At 57.2% G+C, this 15,827-nt stretch overlaps 1 protein-coding gene across 2 annotated transcripts; it reads left to right on the forward strand.

Moving 5' to 3' along the window:
- Nucleotides 1-178: 178 nt before the first annotated feature.
- On the forward strand, nt 179-13,840 carry TULP1 (TUB like protein 1). 2 transcript variants are annotated; one of them, XM_039235254.1, is made up of 15 exons: nt 179-225; nt 345-390; nt 792-885; nt 1,140-1,288; nt 1,967-2,123; nt 2,896-2,997; nt 3,072-3,191; nt 3,472-3,590; nt 6,885-6,890; nt 6,992-7,162; nt 7,345-7,457; nt 8,994-9,108; nt 9,185-9,283; nt 11,395-11,566; nt 13,161-13,840. In XM_039235254.1, exons 1-15 carry the CDS (start codon nt 179-181, stop codon nt 13,292-13,294), a joined length of 1,644 nt encoding a protein of 547 aa, XP_039091185.1. In that variant the 3' UTR covers nt 13,295-13,840. The 2 variants fall into 2 exon arrangements, with proteins under 2 accessions (XP_039091185.1, XP_039091186.1); XM_039235255.1 differs by lacking the exon at nt 1,140-1,288 and having other exon boundaries at nt 1,962-2,123.
- The last annotated feature ends 1,987 nt before the right edge of the window (nt 13,841-15,827 follow it).

Raw genomic sequence — 15,827 nt, forward strand, 5'->3', positions numbered from 1 at the left:
GCACCACCCCCCCCCCCCCCCCCCCCGTGCTGCCAGGCCTTGAGCCAGCGGGGGGGCGGGGTGAAGCTGAGCCCGGATTAGCCGGGGAGGACCGGAGGCTCCTAGAGCTGCAGGTGGCCGGAGCAGGGGGTGCGGATAGGCGAATGCGGAGCAGGGGGTGCGGATAGGCGAATGCACCATGCCCCTGCAGGACGACACCCTCCGAGAGGTGTGGGCCTCAGACAGGTCCGGAAGTGCGCCCCCCCCTCACCTCGACCTACCTGAACCCTGGGGGGCCCAGGTGGAGGGGTTGGGGAGGGGCAGGAAAGGGGAGGAAGACAGTCTGATGCCTTTGCTACCCTCAGCGGACATGAGGAGGAAGACTTGGAGGTCCGGCAGCGCCCCAAGCAGGTATGTCGCCCCTGCTTGGAAAGGAGGCAGGGAGACCCCCCCCCCACCTCAGAGTAGGGGATCTGGGAGTGGGATGCATTCCCCCTCAGCAGAGGCTGGCGGTTGCTTGCCTGCAGGGTGTGTGTGTGTGTGTGTGTGTGTGTGTGTGTGTGTGTGTGTGTATGTGAGAAAAGGGGTGTTTGGGGACATGGGATGTCCAGGGGAGGAAATGGGGCTTTGGGGCCTTGGGGGTGGCCATGATGCATGGGAGGGGTCACGGTTCCCCACCCCAAGAAGCAGGCTGCTGTTCCCCTCCCGGTAATCCGCGGTTATTTCTGGCGGCTCAAGAGATTAGAGGGTCATGGGCAGCCCTCAGAGCCTCCCTTTCTTTCCTCTCCCTCTTCCTGACCCCCACTCCGCAGCGACCCGCCAAGGGGCAGAAGTTGAGGAAGAAGAAGACAGAGGCCCCTGAGTCCCCCAGCCCCGAGGGATCCAAGCCCCGGAGGAAACCTGGAGGCGGGCGGGGGGCAGAGCCCGGGGGCGCCCCCAAGGGTGAGGGACGAGGGAGGGGTGCGGCCGAGTCCTGGAGCCTCGAGGGGGTGCAGAGGAGTGGGAGCCGACCGGGGTAGAAGTGCGTGGGGGCTGGGGGAATGAATGAAAGCCAAGGGAGGCCTCCCCGGGGTGAGAGGCCGCAGGGGGCAGCCTCCAGGGCTCGGGCGCCAATGGAGGAGGGGGTCTGGCCCTGCCTGACCCCCGGCCTCTCGGCTCAGCCGGGCGGAGGGGGAAGCCGCGGGAGGAGTCCGCCCCGCAGCCGCCCGAGGCCCGGGCGCCGCAGACCGTCTACACCAAGTTCCTCAGGGACCCTGAGGCCAAACGCGACCCGCGGGAAACCTTCCTGGTAGCGCGAGCCCCGGACGCAGTGGACGGTGAGAGGGGTCGGCGGGAAGGGCGGGAGAGGGGGGGCGCTGGAGAGAAGTAGGCAAGGGGCTGGACAGGAACAGCCACAGAGAGGAGAAAAACTCGGGAAAACGGCCTCCCCTTCTCCGGCCTTCTCTTTGAGCCAGAAACAAACTTTATGCTCTTGTTCTTTAGTCCATTTTCCGGATGGGGAAACTGAGGCACGGAGGGGTTAAGAGAGTTTGGTCATCAACTACAGCTAGGGGCCAGAGGTAGCCCAGATGGGTCTGGCTGGAGGTCAGAAACAGGCCAGGACAGGGAGAAGCTAAGCGACAGAAACAGCGAGAAACAGCGAGAAACTGCACAGGTGCGGTGACAGGGACAGAGAAGGGTCAGACTGGAAGACAAGGAGTGTGTGAGGAGGTGAGGGTCCCGGAGAGAGGGAGACGGGGGAAGGCGCTCCAGACAAGGACATCTCCCCAGAACAGGATTGCCTGGCCCCTAGCCTTCCCCCCAAGCCCAGCCCACTCCCCCAGGCAGCCTGGGCTCACTCCCTTCCCCTTCCTGTTCCCTCCAGTCCCCCGTCCAGGAGAGCCTCCCACCCCTGGCTCTCATTTCCCGGCAATGTGGGGGGACTGAGCTCCCAGCTGATGGGACCCATCCCAGCCCCCATTATGAGGAGTTTCTGCCTACAGAGGAGGAGGAGGAGGAGGAGGAAGAAGAGGAGGATCATGAAGATGAAGAGGAGGAGGAGGAGGAAAAGAAAGAGAAAATCCCTCTGCCTTCCAAGAAGCCTCCTAAAGAGAAGACTTCTGCAGGTGTCAAGGAGAGGAGGGCCAAGGCCCGGGGCCAGAAGGGTGAGTGCTGAGGGTAAAGAGGGAGCCCGCCGCCCTGTGAAACGAGCCCTGCCCTTCAGCGGCTCGGGCTGACACGCCAGAGTTCACACATCAGAAAGTTACCCAGAGCCTGGACGCAAGAGTTTCTCTCCCTGGCGGTGTCTTCCCCGCGATGGTCTTTGAGTACAGAGATGGATCTGTGCATGTCCCCGCCGCTGCCCGCCTGGGGGCTCTGTGAGCCAGGGACCGCAGAGGGTTCTCGTTTTCTCTGTGATTTTTTTTAGCCTTTTTTCCCCTAAACTCGATATGAATTATTGTTATAATTTCCATAACAGTATCAAAGTGATTACTGTAAAACTCCGTCAGTGAAGACATACTGTGATGGCCCTCTGGCCTGGGCACCTCACCCTATAGGTGCCCCAGTCTGGTCTAAATGTGGACAAGAAGCTGGGACCTTGGGCCTCTGTGAGAGGGAGAGAGCCCTCTCTGTTTCACCCGCCAGAGGGGGTTTTCTGGGGGAGAAGACACGGGAGCTGGGATTCAGAGGCTCAGTTGTAAGGCCTCGCATGTGTTCTTTCGTTCATTCATTCATTCATTCATTCATTCATGTATTCTGTAACACACTATTAAGTGCCTGGTGTTTGTCCAGCCCTTTATGGACTCAGGATTAAAACTTGATGAGCAGAAGACAGACTCTGAACCCTCCTCAGACCATGATGAGTGGGTTGGAAGGTGGCCTTCAGCCCCAGCCCCAACAGGCTCTTCTTTGTCTCACCCCTACCTCCATTTCCAGGGGACCTGGGAAGCCCGGTCCCCCCAGCCAAACCTCTTCGCATCAAGAAGAAGGAGGCACCAGCGGGGGAGGGGACCAAGATGAGAAAGACAAAGAAGAAAGGTGAGACTGGCCTCTGGAGGAACAGGGGACTCTGGGTGTGGTGGAGGGTGACTCCTTCACACCCTCACACACAGGGTCTGGGGAGGCTGACAAGGACCCATCACTGAGCCCGGCTGAAGTGAGAAAGAAGAGCCCGGCGGCCATGTTTCTGGTTGGGGAAGATGTCCCAGTGGAGAAAGCTCCGAAGAAGAAAGGTGGGTGGCAGGGGCCTCTGGTGTCAGGACATTTGGAGGCAGTCCTGGGGGGTCTGGACTCAGAAGACTTGGGGCCCATCTTGATCTCCATTTTAATAGCTATGTGGCCAAAAGGCAGGCATCGTAGCCTTTCTGAGGCCCTGATAACAGTAATATGGGATTCTCCTCTTGGGGTTGTGGGGAGGGTCTAAGTGAGACTCGGGTGTTAGAAGTGCTTTGCAAACCATGAAGTGCTCCGCAGGGTAAGGGGTTAACAGGCTTGTTCCCCGTCCACGCCCAGGCGCTCCCAAAGGCTCAGAAGAGGAGAGGAAGGAGGAAGAGGAAGAGGAGGGAGAAGTCGCAGCTGCAGTGACAAAGAACAGCAATCAGAAGGGCAAAGCAAAAGGAAAAGGCAAAAAGGTTGGGGCCCAGAGGGGGAAGGGGGCTGAGGTCCTCAGGGAGCAGCGGCGGGGCCCTGGGCTTAGAGGACTGGAGTGTGGAACCTCGGAACTCGTTGGGGGGCTGGGGCCATGAAGTCACTTGGGGTTAGAATCATGACTCCCTCTCTGCTGACTGGATAGGAGGACAAAGGGCTCCAGGCTTGGGAGAAAAGAAAAGGCCGTTGTGGGGTCACTGGGCTGGGATTGGCGCCCTGGGGGCCTGATGCTATCTGGGCTCTAAGCCCTCCCCTCTGTGGCCTAACATCAGACTTGGTCAGAGAAGCTCACACAGCCCCCACATGAAGAGACACGTTTTCTTTTTCTTTTTTTTTAATGTTTTATTTTATTTTTGAGAGAGAGAGAGAGAGACAGAGCACGACCAGGGGATGGGAAACACAGAATCTGAAACAGGCTCCAGGCTCTGAGCTGTCAGCACAGAGCCAGATGCAGGGCTCTAACTCACAAACCATGAGATCATGACCCGAACTGAAGCTGGACGCCTAACCAACCGAGCCACCCAGGCGCCCTGAGACACTCATCTTCTGTCCCCAGGAGGTAGAACTCACAGGCAGATGGGGACATATGTACTCACCCTCGGGCGCACTGGCTGACTGTAGGCATCGTTAGAATATTTTCACGCTGCTGCTCTAAGCTCTTCTCCAAGTGCTTTCTGCTACCCGACCTGGGACCACCCCACCTTCCAGCAACGGAAGGGTTAACACTGGCAGCTAGGAGCCTCCAGAGCCCTCCCCTAGGCCCACCAGCGTCCATTCCATTCTCCATGGGCAGAAACATGCACAGGCTGGACGAAGCAGGAGAGAGGGCCAACTGGAGAGAGAACGTGCTGAAATTCTTTGAGAAATTGATTTCCTCGAGTGGAGAGATCACTGTGAGGGCAGGGCCAGGGTCTCGACCTTGTGGGCTTAGGAGTTTGCTCAGGAGTGGTCAGGTCTTGGGGGACTGATTCTCTTGAGCCCACCTCACCAGATACGGACATAGAAACCGAAAGGCCAGTTTATTCTCTCCCACGGGGAATATAACTGCGGCACAGCAGGCTCTAGAAATTCACAGCTGTGGAAATGTTTGGATACGCTCTGGCTTTCTCCACTTCACATTCCAGACATCGTCTTGTGTTTCCACATTTCTTCTGGGGCACCCCAGAGTGGAGAAGATGCTCGTTTGGCCGCAGGCTAAGGGCCTGCTTGCTGACACCAGCCTCACCTCACACACAGTCTGAACCTGCCCTCAGCCAAAACGACCAACTCCACATATCAGGGATTCTCAGTGGCTCTCGTACAGCACACACCCAGGCTGGCAGTCCTGCCTGTCCCCTACCGGGAAGCAGGCATGACAATATCAGCTTCCCCTCTTGTGATGGACAAAACATGAAGGGCAGAGGGCACCAGCTTTGTGGCCACCACAGGGACAGCTGCGGCCGCCCTCGGGTTTGATGCAAACAAACCACCATGAGGAGTTTTTCCAGGAGAAAAATAAGCTTGTGTATTCATCCGTCGTCTTACCTCTGTATTGCTGTGTAACAAACCACCCCAAAACGAAGTGCCTTAAAACAACAGCCATCTATTTCCTTCATCTCTGTTAAGTCGGGAATCTAGGAGTGGCGAAGTGAGGCAGGCACTGCCGGCTCGGGGTCTCACATGGGATTGCAGTCAAGGTGTCGACTGGGTCTGCGGTCACTCTGAAAGCCTGACTGGAAATAGAGCATCCGCTTCTAGAATGGTTCACTGTCACAGCTGTTGGCTGGAGCCCTCTCCATAGGGCAGCCAACTCCTGTCAGGGCTCAAGAGCGGCCCACAAGAGATCGCAAGGAGAAGCCACATGTCTTTATTTTTTTTAATTTTTTTTATGTGTTTAGCTTTAATTTTATTTTGAGAGACAGAGAGCAAGCAGGGGAGGGGCAGAGAGAGAGGGAGACACAGAATCTGAAGCAGGCTCCAGGCTCTGAGCTGTCAGCACAGAGCCTGACGCGGGGCTCAAACCCATGAACCGTGAGATCATGATCTGAGCCAAAGTCAGACACTTAACCGACTGAGCCACGCAGGTGCCCCCACAATATCTTTTATGACCTAGCCTTAGAAGTGACAAACCCCGCCCCCAACCACTTCTGCTATATTCCGTCCATTAGAAACACTGACCTGGATACAAGGTGTAAATTCCAGGAGGCAGGGACCACTGGGGCTCAGCTTGGGGGGTGGGTACTACATCCAGTGAGTATTCACTATACACTATAATAATAGCAGTAGCTAATTCTTCTATAACACTATGGGCTTAGAGCACAGCAATTCATACCTTCAGCCCCACCTCAGTTCACCCCTTGACATCGTGTCCACGTGAGGGAAGGTCTTTCTAAGGCCCTGGCCCTAACAGGAGGCTAGGCAGCATTTAAAGCCTAGTTATACTTCCTACTAGCGGTGTGAACTTGGGCAAGTTGCTCCATCTCTCTGAGCCTCAGCTCCTTCATCAGTAAAATGGGACAGCTACTTCAGTGGTTACTGAGAAGAGAATTAAACTATGCAATGTTTGGAAGATCCTTAGGATGATGCCTGGCGCGTTGGTAGGCTTTACAGGAGTGCTTGTTAAATATATCAGTTAAGTAAGATCTGTCCCAGGTATCCAGCCCCAACTTCTGCATTTCTCCGATGAAAACACTGAGTCACAGTTAAACTGGGTAAAGAGTTGGGGTGCCTGGCTGGCTTGGTCAGTTTAGCGAGTTATCAGAGCATCAGCTCAGAGCCTGATGCAGGGCTTAAAACCACAAACCGCAAGATTATGACCTAAGCCGAAGTTGGATGCTTAACCGACTGCACCACCCAGGGGCCCCAAAAACCCATTTTAAAGCAGAGTTTAGGGGCGCCTGGGTGGCTCAGTCGGTTAAGCGTCCGACTTCGGCTCGGGTCATGATCTCGCAGTTTGGGAGTTCAAGCCCTGCATCAGGCTCCGTGCTGACAGCTCAGCGCCTAGAGCCTGCTTTGGATTCTGTTTCCTTCTCTCTGCCCCTCCTCTGCTGATGCTCTCTCTCTCTCAAAAATAAGTAAACATTAAAAAAAAAAAAAAAACTGGGTAAAGAGATAGTGGTGGAATCAGGATGTGAACCCAAGCTGTCTGGTTCCAGAGCCCAGGCTCTCAATCACAAGCTACACAAAATAATAATAAAGCACCAGCTCCCCAGAGCCTCCTAACACGGCCTGCCAAGCTGCCGGGGGAGGTGAGGGGCCCAGCCCCCCCTAGCTGGCCTGTCTGTTCTCTTCCCACACAGAAAGCGGTGAGTTGACCGGCCCGCCCTGCCTGTGTCCCAGCTCCGGGGACCTGCTGAGGGCGGAGGAGCCAGGGCTCGAGGCTCACACATGCTGTGCTCCGACCCAGAAGGAGGAGAGAGCCCCATCTCCACCCGTGGAAGTGGATGAGCCCCGGGAGTTTGTGCTTCGGCCTGCCCCCCAGGGCCGCACGGTTCGCTGCAGGCTGACCCGCGACAAGAAGGGCATGGATCGGGGCCTATATCCCTCCTACTTCCTGCACCTGGACACAGAGAAGAAGGTGGGTAGGGGAGAGGTGAGAGAGCAGGGGGCAGGACTCAGGCTGAGGCTGAGGGTGGGGCTAGAGCCAAATGGGGGGGAGGCAGTGGCTACAGGGCAAATAGACCTTCTCTCTCCCCCCACCCATCTCATTCCTTCACCCATCTTCTCCCCTCCTCTCTCACTGGTCTCCCCCCTCCCCAGGTGTTCCTCTTGGCTGGCAGGAAGCGGAAACGGAGCAAGACGGCCAATTACCTCATCTCCAGCGACCCGACCAATCTGTCCCGAGGAGGCGAGAATTTCATTGGGAAGCTGAGGTGGGGCTGGGAGGCCCAGGGCGGCAAGGGCGCCGTGGCGAGTCACTTTCTCGTCTCCCTGTGCCTGGCAGTGTCCCCCACATTGGACACTCTGGAAACGTCCTCTGACTCAGGGGTTCCCACATGTTAATATGTACAGGTCACTCGGAAGTGTTGTTAAAATGGCTCAGTGGGTCCGGGTTTGGGGCAAGATTCTTCACTTTTTTTTAAGTTTCTTTATTTTGTGAGAGAAAGAGAGGGCAAGTAGGGGAGGGACAGAGAGAATCTCAAGCAGCCTCTGGGCTGTCAGCACGGAGCCTGATGTGAGGCTCAGTCTCACAAACTGTGAGATTATGACCTGAGCTGAGATCAAGAGTTGGATGTTTAACCGACTGAGCCGCCCAGGTGCTCCCAAGATTCATTTCTTTTTTTTTTTTTTGAGTTTATTTATTCATTTGGGGAGAGGGAGAGGGAGAGAGAGAGAAAGAGAGAGAGAGAGAGAGAGAGAATTCCAAGCATGCTCCATGCTATCAGCACAGAGCCCGATGTGGGGCTCAAAGTCACAAGCTGCGAAATCATGACCAAACCAAGCTGTGCCGCCCAGGTGCCCTTCTTCATTTCTAATAGCACCCAGGTGATGCCCATGTTCCTGGACCACAGACCTCACTTGGAATAGTTCATAAGGTCTGGGAGGGCAATGATCAGGCCTGTCTTGTTCATGGTTGAATTCCTAGCACCTGGTACGTAGTAGCTACTCAATAAACATTTACTAAGTGAATGAATAAACAAATATCCAGCACCTACCCTGTGCCGTGTCTCCCCAGATATCTCATCTTACCTCACTGCAAATCTGAGACGTAAAGGGTAAGGTGAATCCCTGAGTCAGGCCTTATTTCTTTTATTTATGCAGCTAATAAACACTTATGTAAATTAAGCCCTACCTATATGTCAGGCATAGTTCTAATTTCCAAAGATTAATCCATTTAATCCTTTCATTGACCAAATGAGGAAAATACTGTTATTATGCCCATTTTACAGAGCGGGCAGTTGAGGCTCAGAGAGTTTAGCTTGCCTAGGGTCACACAGTAAGAGATGGAGTTGAAATCTGAAGGCTGCCCAGTGTCCCTTCAGATCCAGGTTCAAAGAAGATCTCCTGAGGGGCGCCTGGGGGGCTCAGTCGATTCAGAATCCGGCTTTGGCTCAGGTCATGATCTCACCGTCTGTGGGTTCGAGCCGCAGGTAGGGCTCTGTGCTGACAGCTCAGAGCCTGAGACCTGCTTCGGATTTTGTCTCTCTCTCTCTCTCTCTCTCTCTCTCTCTGCTCCTCCCCACCCCCAACTCTCTGTCTGTCTCTCTCTCTCAAAAATAAACATTAAAAATATTAAAAAAGAAATAGAGAAGATCTCCTGAGGGAAGCGTGGGGCAGAGGACATGAATTGCTCTGTCCTAAGACACCCACACCCTTGGCCAAGGAAGCTCTCCTGGCTGGGAGCAGGGGTCTTGGAGGAGGGGTATGGAGTCCCCTCGGCCCCGCCCCCAGCCCCACCCTGCTCGCAGGTCCAACCTCCTGGGCAACCGCTTCACGGTCTATGACAACGGGCAGAACCCGCACCGCGGAGGAGGCGGCACGGATGTGGGGCACCTTCGGCAGGAGCTGGCAGCTGTGATCTACGTGAGAACCCGGCCTGCGCCCCCTGGCAGCGCCCTCCCCTTTGCAGGCGCCGACCTAACAGGTGTCTTCCTCCCAGGAAACCAACGTGTTGGGCTTCCGAGGTCCCCGGCGCATGACGGTCATCATTCCTGGCATGAATACGGAGGACCAGAGGGTCCCCATCCGGCCGCGAAACGTGAGCGCAGCACCTCCCTGACACCCCTCCCTGAGGGTCCTGCTCCCACGTGACCCACTCATGACCCCCTCCTGGGGAGCTGGGGTAGGGGCTCAGTTGTCCATACCCAACTTCCGGAGCACACCCATCACCCTGTGTCACAAATTCATTCTGGAGTCACAAATTCATTCTGGAAACTGGTGGAATGAATTTTGGGGATTCTGTCATGGAATTCACAGCAACAAACACAATGAGGGTTGGGTTTTGGTTTTTTTTCCCCAGTTACCCCAGATCACCCATTCATATATTCATCCAACACATGTATCCTGAGCGCTGAGTATGATTCTAGGAAACTGGAAGGTATCCGTCAATAAAACAAAGAGCTGCCCTCATGAAGCTGGCATTGTAGTGGAGGCGACAGACAGTAGACAATAATTGCGATAAGTAAATAAACTGTGTAGTACGTTAGAAGGCGATTAAGTGGTACCAAAAAAAAAGAAGAAGTCAAACAGGAGAAGGAAGACGGGAAGTGTGTGCGCGTTCCGTATTAAATACGGTGGTCAGAGCGGGCCTCACTGAGCAGGTGACATGTGAGCAAAGACCTGAAGCAGGTGAGGGAGCAAGTTTTAGGATATCTGGGGAAAGAGCAGCCAGGCAGTGGGAAGAGCCCGTGCAAAGGCCCTGAGGCAGGGTGGTGCCTGGTGGGCTTGAGGTGAGAGGCGAGAGTGAAGGGCAGATTGGACCTATATAACTGGTTTTCACTCTGGGAGAAACAGGAAGCCACAGCAGGGCTTTCAGGAGTGTCACTATTTGACTTTTATTTTAAAAAGCAAAGGTTGCTTATGTGTGTGTATGTGTGTGTGTGTGTGAGGTACAGGGTACGATGGAGAGCTGTCCTGGGGAGAGGTGGCCTCCTTCAGTGTCAGTCCCTTGCTCAGCTGCAGGTCAGTGAGCCCGAGATCTCAGAGATCTCAGAGACAGGTGGACTGGCATGCTCCATACTCCCAGTGAAGTCGCTTTACTCATTTACCATGAAAAAGCACAGCGGTCAGCTGATCATGCCTCCCTCCCTGCTGGAAAGTCACACCGCATTCAGAGGCCAGGCCGGCCCATGGGGCATGAGGCACGTAGGGTCCCACAGTCGCTCCTTCCCTCCCTGGAATAAACACACAAATGCTCCAGAGGCAATGCATCCTGGGCACGTTTGGGCTTCTGTAAGAGCCACCCAGTGCTGCTTCAGGTAACTCTGTATCATTTTGCTGCTCATTCATTCTACATTCATTCATTAAAGCCAGGCACTGAGGATCCCAAATCAACACAATAGTTACCATCAGAACAATGCTATTTATTGAGCATTTACTCTGTGCCAGGAACTGATCTGAATAACATTCCATGCACTATTAACTTATTTAATCCTCACAACACTCTGTTGTGAGGGCAACGGAGGCATGGGGACATGAACAAATGATTATACCTGGGCTTAGAATATCTAATGCTGTCCATTAGCGCGCAATGGGAGAAACCGTAAGAGTAAGGTGTTACAGAGACTCAGAGCTAAGACATCTAAATCAGACATGGGGTCAGGAAGGCGTCTGGGAGGATGTGATCGTGAGTGGACTCCCTCTAAGCCATGAATGTGACTCAGGAAACTCAGGAAAGAAATATCTCTAGAGCCCTTGCATATAGACACCATTCCTTCCTTCAAAAAACTCTCTTTCAGGACGTCTTATTTTAACTGTTTACTCATCTCCCCAAGCGTGAAAACCGAGCTCCTTGTAGATCCTAGAATGTCTAGTTCATCCTTGCATTCAGGCACCAGCACGTGGCCATTCCTAAGACCCCTTGGGTACCAACGGCACAGAGCACCTACTGTGTGCCAGATGCTACATTCCATTTTCCAACCCTCCGCTTCGGCATCCCACTGCAAAATCCCGTTCTCACAGGGGCGCCCCATGCCCACAAGGACCCCGCAGAGACCAATCGCGCTCTCCAGGATCCCCTGAACAGATGTCTGTATCCAGGCTGCACGCTAGCAGATATGCAAAGGCACGCCCAGGTCCCCAGGCCCCTTCCCCTCAGTCCTGAGACATCCCGGCCCCCTCTTAACTGTCCTCTGATTCCCCCCACCCCAGGCCAGCGATGGGTTGCTGGTGCGCTGGCAGAACAAGACGCTGGAGAGCCTCATCGAGCTGCACAACAAACCCCCTGTCTGGAATGAAGACAGCGGATCCTACACCCTCAACTTCCAAGGCCGCGTCACACAAGCCTCGGTCAAGAACTTCCAGATTGTTCACGCCGATGACCGTGAGTATTGGAGGCCCTGAGCCACCACTGCCAGAACCCCAGCCCTCACTCAGGCCTTTCCCCACCATCTCTCCTGAGTGCTCTCTCTCTCACACACACACATGTGCAGAGCTGTCCTTTATTGCTAGAGCCAGAACACCCAGGAAAGTCACTCCCTCCTGCAAGGCCATTGACACTATGCTCCCAGAAGCCTCAGATATTCCAAGCAGGTGTCTTGGGGCTCATTGCTTCAGGCCTTCTTGCTAGCATTGACCAGAGCCTGGGGTGGATCCTGGGATACCACCCTGGGTAAGAAAAACGGTGTTGAAGGGAGAATTAATCTGCTGGAGCTTGAAAACCCGCTGATAGCGCAACCTCTATGTGGTCAAAGAAGGTGCTGAGGCTCCGAGAGGGCAGGGCCTTCCTCAAAGTCAGCAACTCCAGGGGGTTCCGCTGGCCGTCGAAATTTATTTGCAAAACACGTACACAGGGCTTCCTACGTGCTAGGCACTGTTCTCTGGACTTTGCAGACACTGAACCATTAAATCTTTTCAAGAATCCTGTGAGCAAGGCATTGTTACTGTCCCTATTTGGCAGATGAGAAAACGGAGGCACAGAGAAGTTACTTCCCCAAGGTCATACAGCAACTGAGGGGGAGAATTGGCTAGAAAACGCAGGTGGTCTGGCTCCAGAGCCCCAGCTCCTGACGCCTTCAGGGTAGCTGCCTTGTATGGGTAGGGAATATTAAGCAAGCATTTCTGAACGTCTAATCTCTTGTGCTCTCTCAAATAAGGTCAAAGGCCTGGCCTCAAGGAGTTAGGGGGAAAAGATATGCCCAGAAAACACAATTAAGTAAAAATGTCCCTGTCACAAGCCTGGGAGAGAGGTTCCCACTCGGGTTGAGGAAATTTGGGGATGGAAAGATCTCTCCCATGGGACTCCAGGTTCCCAGGATTGGCTAACACCGAGCAACTCCTCCATCCCCCACTCCATCCTAGGGATGTCTCCCCAGTGTCACCTGTCCCAAGGCCTTGGAAAACTGCTCTCCAGATCACATTTCTGGTGGAGCCTGGTCTGCAGAGATCAGGGCTATTTTTAGCAACTTCCTGTCCCTATGGATGCTGGGGGGAGGTGTTGGGATTAGGGTTGGGAACCTGGACCAGATATGGGATGGGGTTGAGTGGAGCCACTGGATAAGGAAGGATTGGAGGCGGGTAGTTAAGAGATAGAGCCTGGCAGTCTAAGATGCTACTTGATATCTGGGGATGGGAAGAAGGAATGAGGCCCAGAGACACTGGAAAGAACAGGATTCTAGGCTTGGGGAAGTGTGACAGGTTCCTATATTTAAGTGCCTGTCATACACATAGCCCTAGGTGGCAGAAGATAAGGCGAGGTCCCTGCCCTCAGGGGCTTACAGTCAGTCAGAAGTCTGGGAAACCTGCAGGTGGGACTGATTGGGCCAGATGAGAAGGGGTGGCTGGGTGGAGGATGGATGGCTGAGGGTTAGGGGCCCAATACAAGGGAGGGGAACTGTTCGCAATGTGGAGGGGGCTGTCTGCCAGGAATGGGGACCCAGGAGGTCGGGGGCCACCCCCACCCCTGTCTGTGTCCACAGCTGACTACATTGTACTGCAGTTCGGCCGCGTGGCCGAGGACGCCTTCACCCTAGACTACCGGTACCCGCTGTGCGCCCTGCAGGCCTTCGCCATCGCCCTCTCCAGTTTCGACGGGAAGCTGGCCTGCGAGTGACCCCAGCAGCCCCCAGCACCCCCAGAGCCCTCCGAGGGTGGGGGAAAGGATTCGGTGGAGGGTTGCAGGGTCTATTCACCAAAGCCCCCACTGAAGACTCCTCTCTTGTCGGGGGCTGACCCCTCACTGTCTCCGAGTGACCTCCGGCCACTCCCCTGTTTGGCCCAGGCCGAGGCGGGGGAGGAGCGCAGACGGCGGTCCGACAGAGATGAAGAACATCTGGAGTTGGGAGCCACACATCTGGTCGCGGAGCTAGCCTGCGCTGCTTCACCAGCCGCCCCCCTTCCCCGCCCCGCGCCCCAGTCACTTCCTGTCCGGGAGCAGTAGTCAGTGTTATTTTAACCCCCTCCGGAATCGCACTAGGGCTCCGCGGAGCGGGGCGGGTTCGGAGGAGGGGGCAGGTGATGGGGGACGAAGACCGGGTACCCACATCCCCAGTAAAGCCGCGTCCCAGGCCCGGCGAGCAGTGGTTCTTCAGCGCGTGCCGAGAACTAGGCGGCGGGAGGGGTCCGGAGCGCGGGAGAGGTCCGGAGGGCGGGCTGGAGGCCTCCCTCCCCCCAACCCCCCTACCCGCTCCCGCCCAGGCCCGGGGCGCTCCCGCGTCCCTCCCCCGCGCCCAGCGCCGGTCCTACCGAAACTCGGCGGGCTCCTAATGTCGAGACGCCCCCCGCGGGGGCCCCGGGCCGAGAGGGAGGGCCCCGGAGGTCCGGGAAGAGGGGGAAAGGGAGAAATTCGAGAAACAAGCCTCTCGGGGAGAACCAGACAAACCGGGTCCGGGCATGGAGGGCGCAGTCGCCAGGGTGGGGCGGGGTCTGGGGCCCCGGGAATTGGGGGCGGGCTCTCGGGCTGAAGAGGGCGCTCCGCCTCGGCGGTTGGGACTCGTGGGGTGGGGGTGGAGTGTGGGGGGTGGGTGGGTAGGGAGCCCCGAGGCCCGTGCGCTCCGGCTCCCCCGGGCTCTTCGTGACGCGGCACCCCGACGGGAGTCCAGCGGGCTAGGCGGGAGCTCCGCCCTCGGCCCCGCCCAGGCCGGAGCCCCGAGTTGCGGTGGGGTCCTGGGGAGGTGGGGTAAGTCCAGGCGTGCAGGGAGAAGTTGGGAGCGTGGCAAAGGCAGGCGGGGAAGCGGAGCGCCTAGGCGCGGGAAGGCCGGGAGCAGCCACAGGTCGCGAAGTCGCGGGCTGGGCAGCCCGAGCGCCGACTGGGGGTGGCCCCGCGCGGCTCCGCCCCTCCCGGCCGGTGCCCGCCCCCCTGCGCGCCCCGCCCCCTCCTTCCCCGCAGCCCCCACCCCCCGCCCCGGCTCCTCAACACAAACTTTCCGTCCCGCTCGCTCCCTCCTCCGCGCCCGGCGCCTCCCGCTCCGGCCCGGCTCATTCCGCACATTCCGGCCAGCCCCCTCCCCAAGACCCCCCTTCCCTGGCCCCCCTCTCAGCTCTTTCGGGCCCGGCGGAGCGGCCCGGCCGGAGCGCCCCCCCGAGCTCGGACCAGGTAAGCCGGGCGGACGCCGGGAGGAGGCCCTGCTGGGAGAGGTGGTTTGGTTGGCTGGTTCTGGCTTGGGGGGGGGGCACTCGCGGGGGGCTAGATCCCCGAGCTATTGTCCAGCTAGAGCCTGAGCCCCCGATCTGGGTGCCGGGAAGTTTAGAGGGAAGGGGGGGGGAAAAAGCTCTCCGGGAAGCCCCGCCCACCCCTCCTACCCCCCCACCCCCCCCCGCGCGACCCGGACGAGTTGGTCGGGGGAGGTCGGGGAGTCGGGAGATTGTCCCGGGTGCCATCGTCTATCCCACCGTCCGAGTTTGGGGTGCCGAGGCAGGGGTCTCGGGGGCGCACGGTTTGGGGGCCCTGCCACCGGGGAGATCGTACCCAAGACTCCCAGTCCCGGGCCCCGGCCGCCCTTTGGACTCCCGGCTCGCGCTCTCTCGGAGCCCGCCCGGCTCCAGCTCCACGCAGGCCTCGGGCCCGGCCTCCCGGGGTCCAGGCCGGCTCCTGCGCGCGGTGCCTGTGGCTGCGCTGGATTGTGGAGGGTGACCGGGAGCAGAGCTACGCGCCCTGGGCGTGTGCCCCCTGAGAGGCAGGGGCTCAAGCTCCGTGTCCAGTTCTGCCGCCGTGGGTGGAGGAGGTTCGGAGTCCCAGACCAGGGCTCTAAGTGCCTGGCTCCAAAGGGGGCAGGTTTTGGGGCCTTATTTACTTCCTCAGAGCCCTTGTTTAGACTTTAGAGGGTTTGAAGGAGGCTTGTCCCCACCACCATTGTCTGTCATGCCCTTTACTCCTGCCTGGGGAGGAAAGGCCAGGAGTGCCTGTCTGCATTTGGTTTTCAGCTAGCCAGGCCCTGGGGAAGTGTCATTGAGACCCCACTCCGTCACCTTTTTGGGAGCGAGGCCCTGATCCCGGGCTCAAAGATTCTTATCGGACAAGAGGGAATGAGGCCTTGAGGGAGGGCTTCTCAGGGGGGGCACCTCCCTCTGTGCTTTTCTCTCTCCAGGTAGAGGCAGAACCAGCTCAGGCCTGGACTTGTAGTCCGCGAAAGCAGGGGATGGGGGTA

Source organism: Hyaena hyaena, unplaced genomic scaffold, assembly GCF_003009895.1.
Source record: "Hyaena hyaena isolate Hyena2069 unplaced genomic scaffold, ASM300989v1 scaffold_96, whole genome shotgun sequence".
NCBI classification, from domain to species: Eukaryota; Metazoa; Chordata; class Mammalia; order Carnivora; family Hyaenidae; genus Hyaena; species Hyaena hyaena.

Bases quoted from the DNA above. Each gene is read 5' to 3' on its own strand.
- TULP1 (XM_039235254.1), top strand. From the start codon at position 179: ATGCCCCTGCAGGACGACACCCTCCGAGAGGTGTGGGCCTCAGACAG. The intron at 886-1,139 runs GCGGGCGGGGGG...CTCTCGGCTCAG, and splicing joins GCCCCGGAGGAAACCTGGAG to CCGGGCGGAGGGGGAAGCCG. The intron at 9,284-11,394 runs GTGAGCGCAGCA...CCCCCACCCCAG, and splicing joins TCCCCATCCGGCCGCGAAAC to GCCAGCGATGGGTTGCTGGT.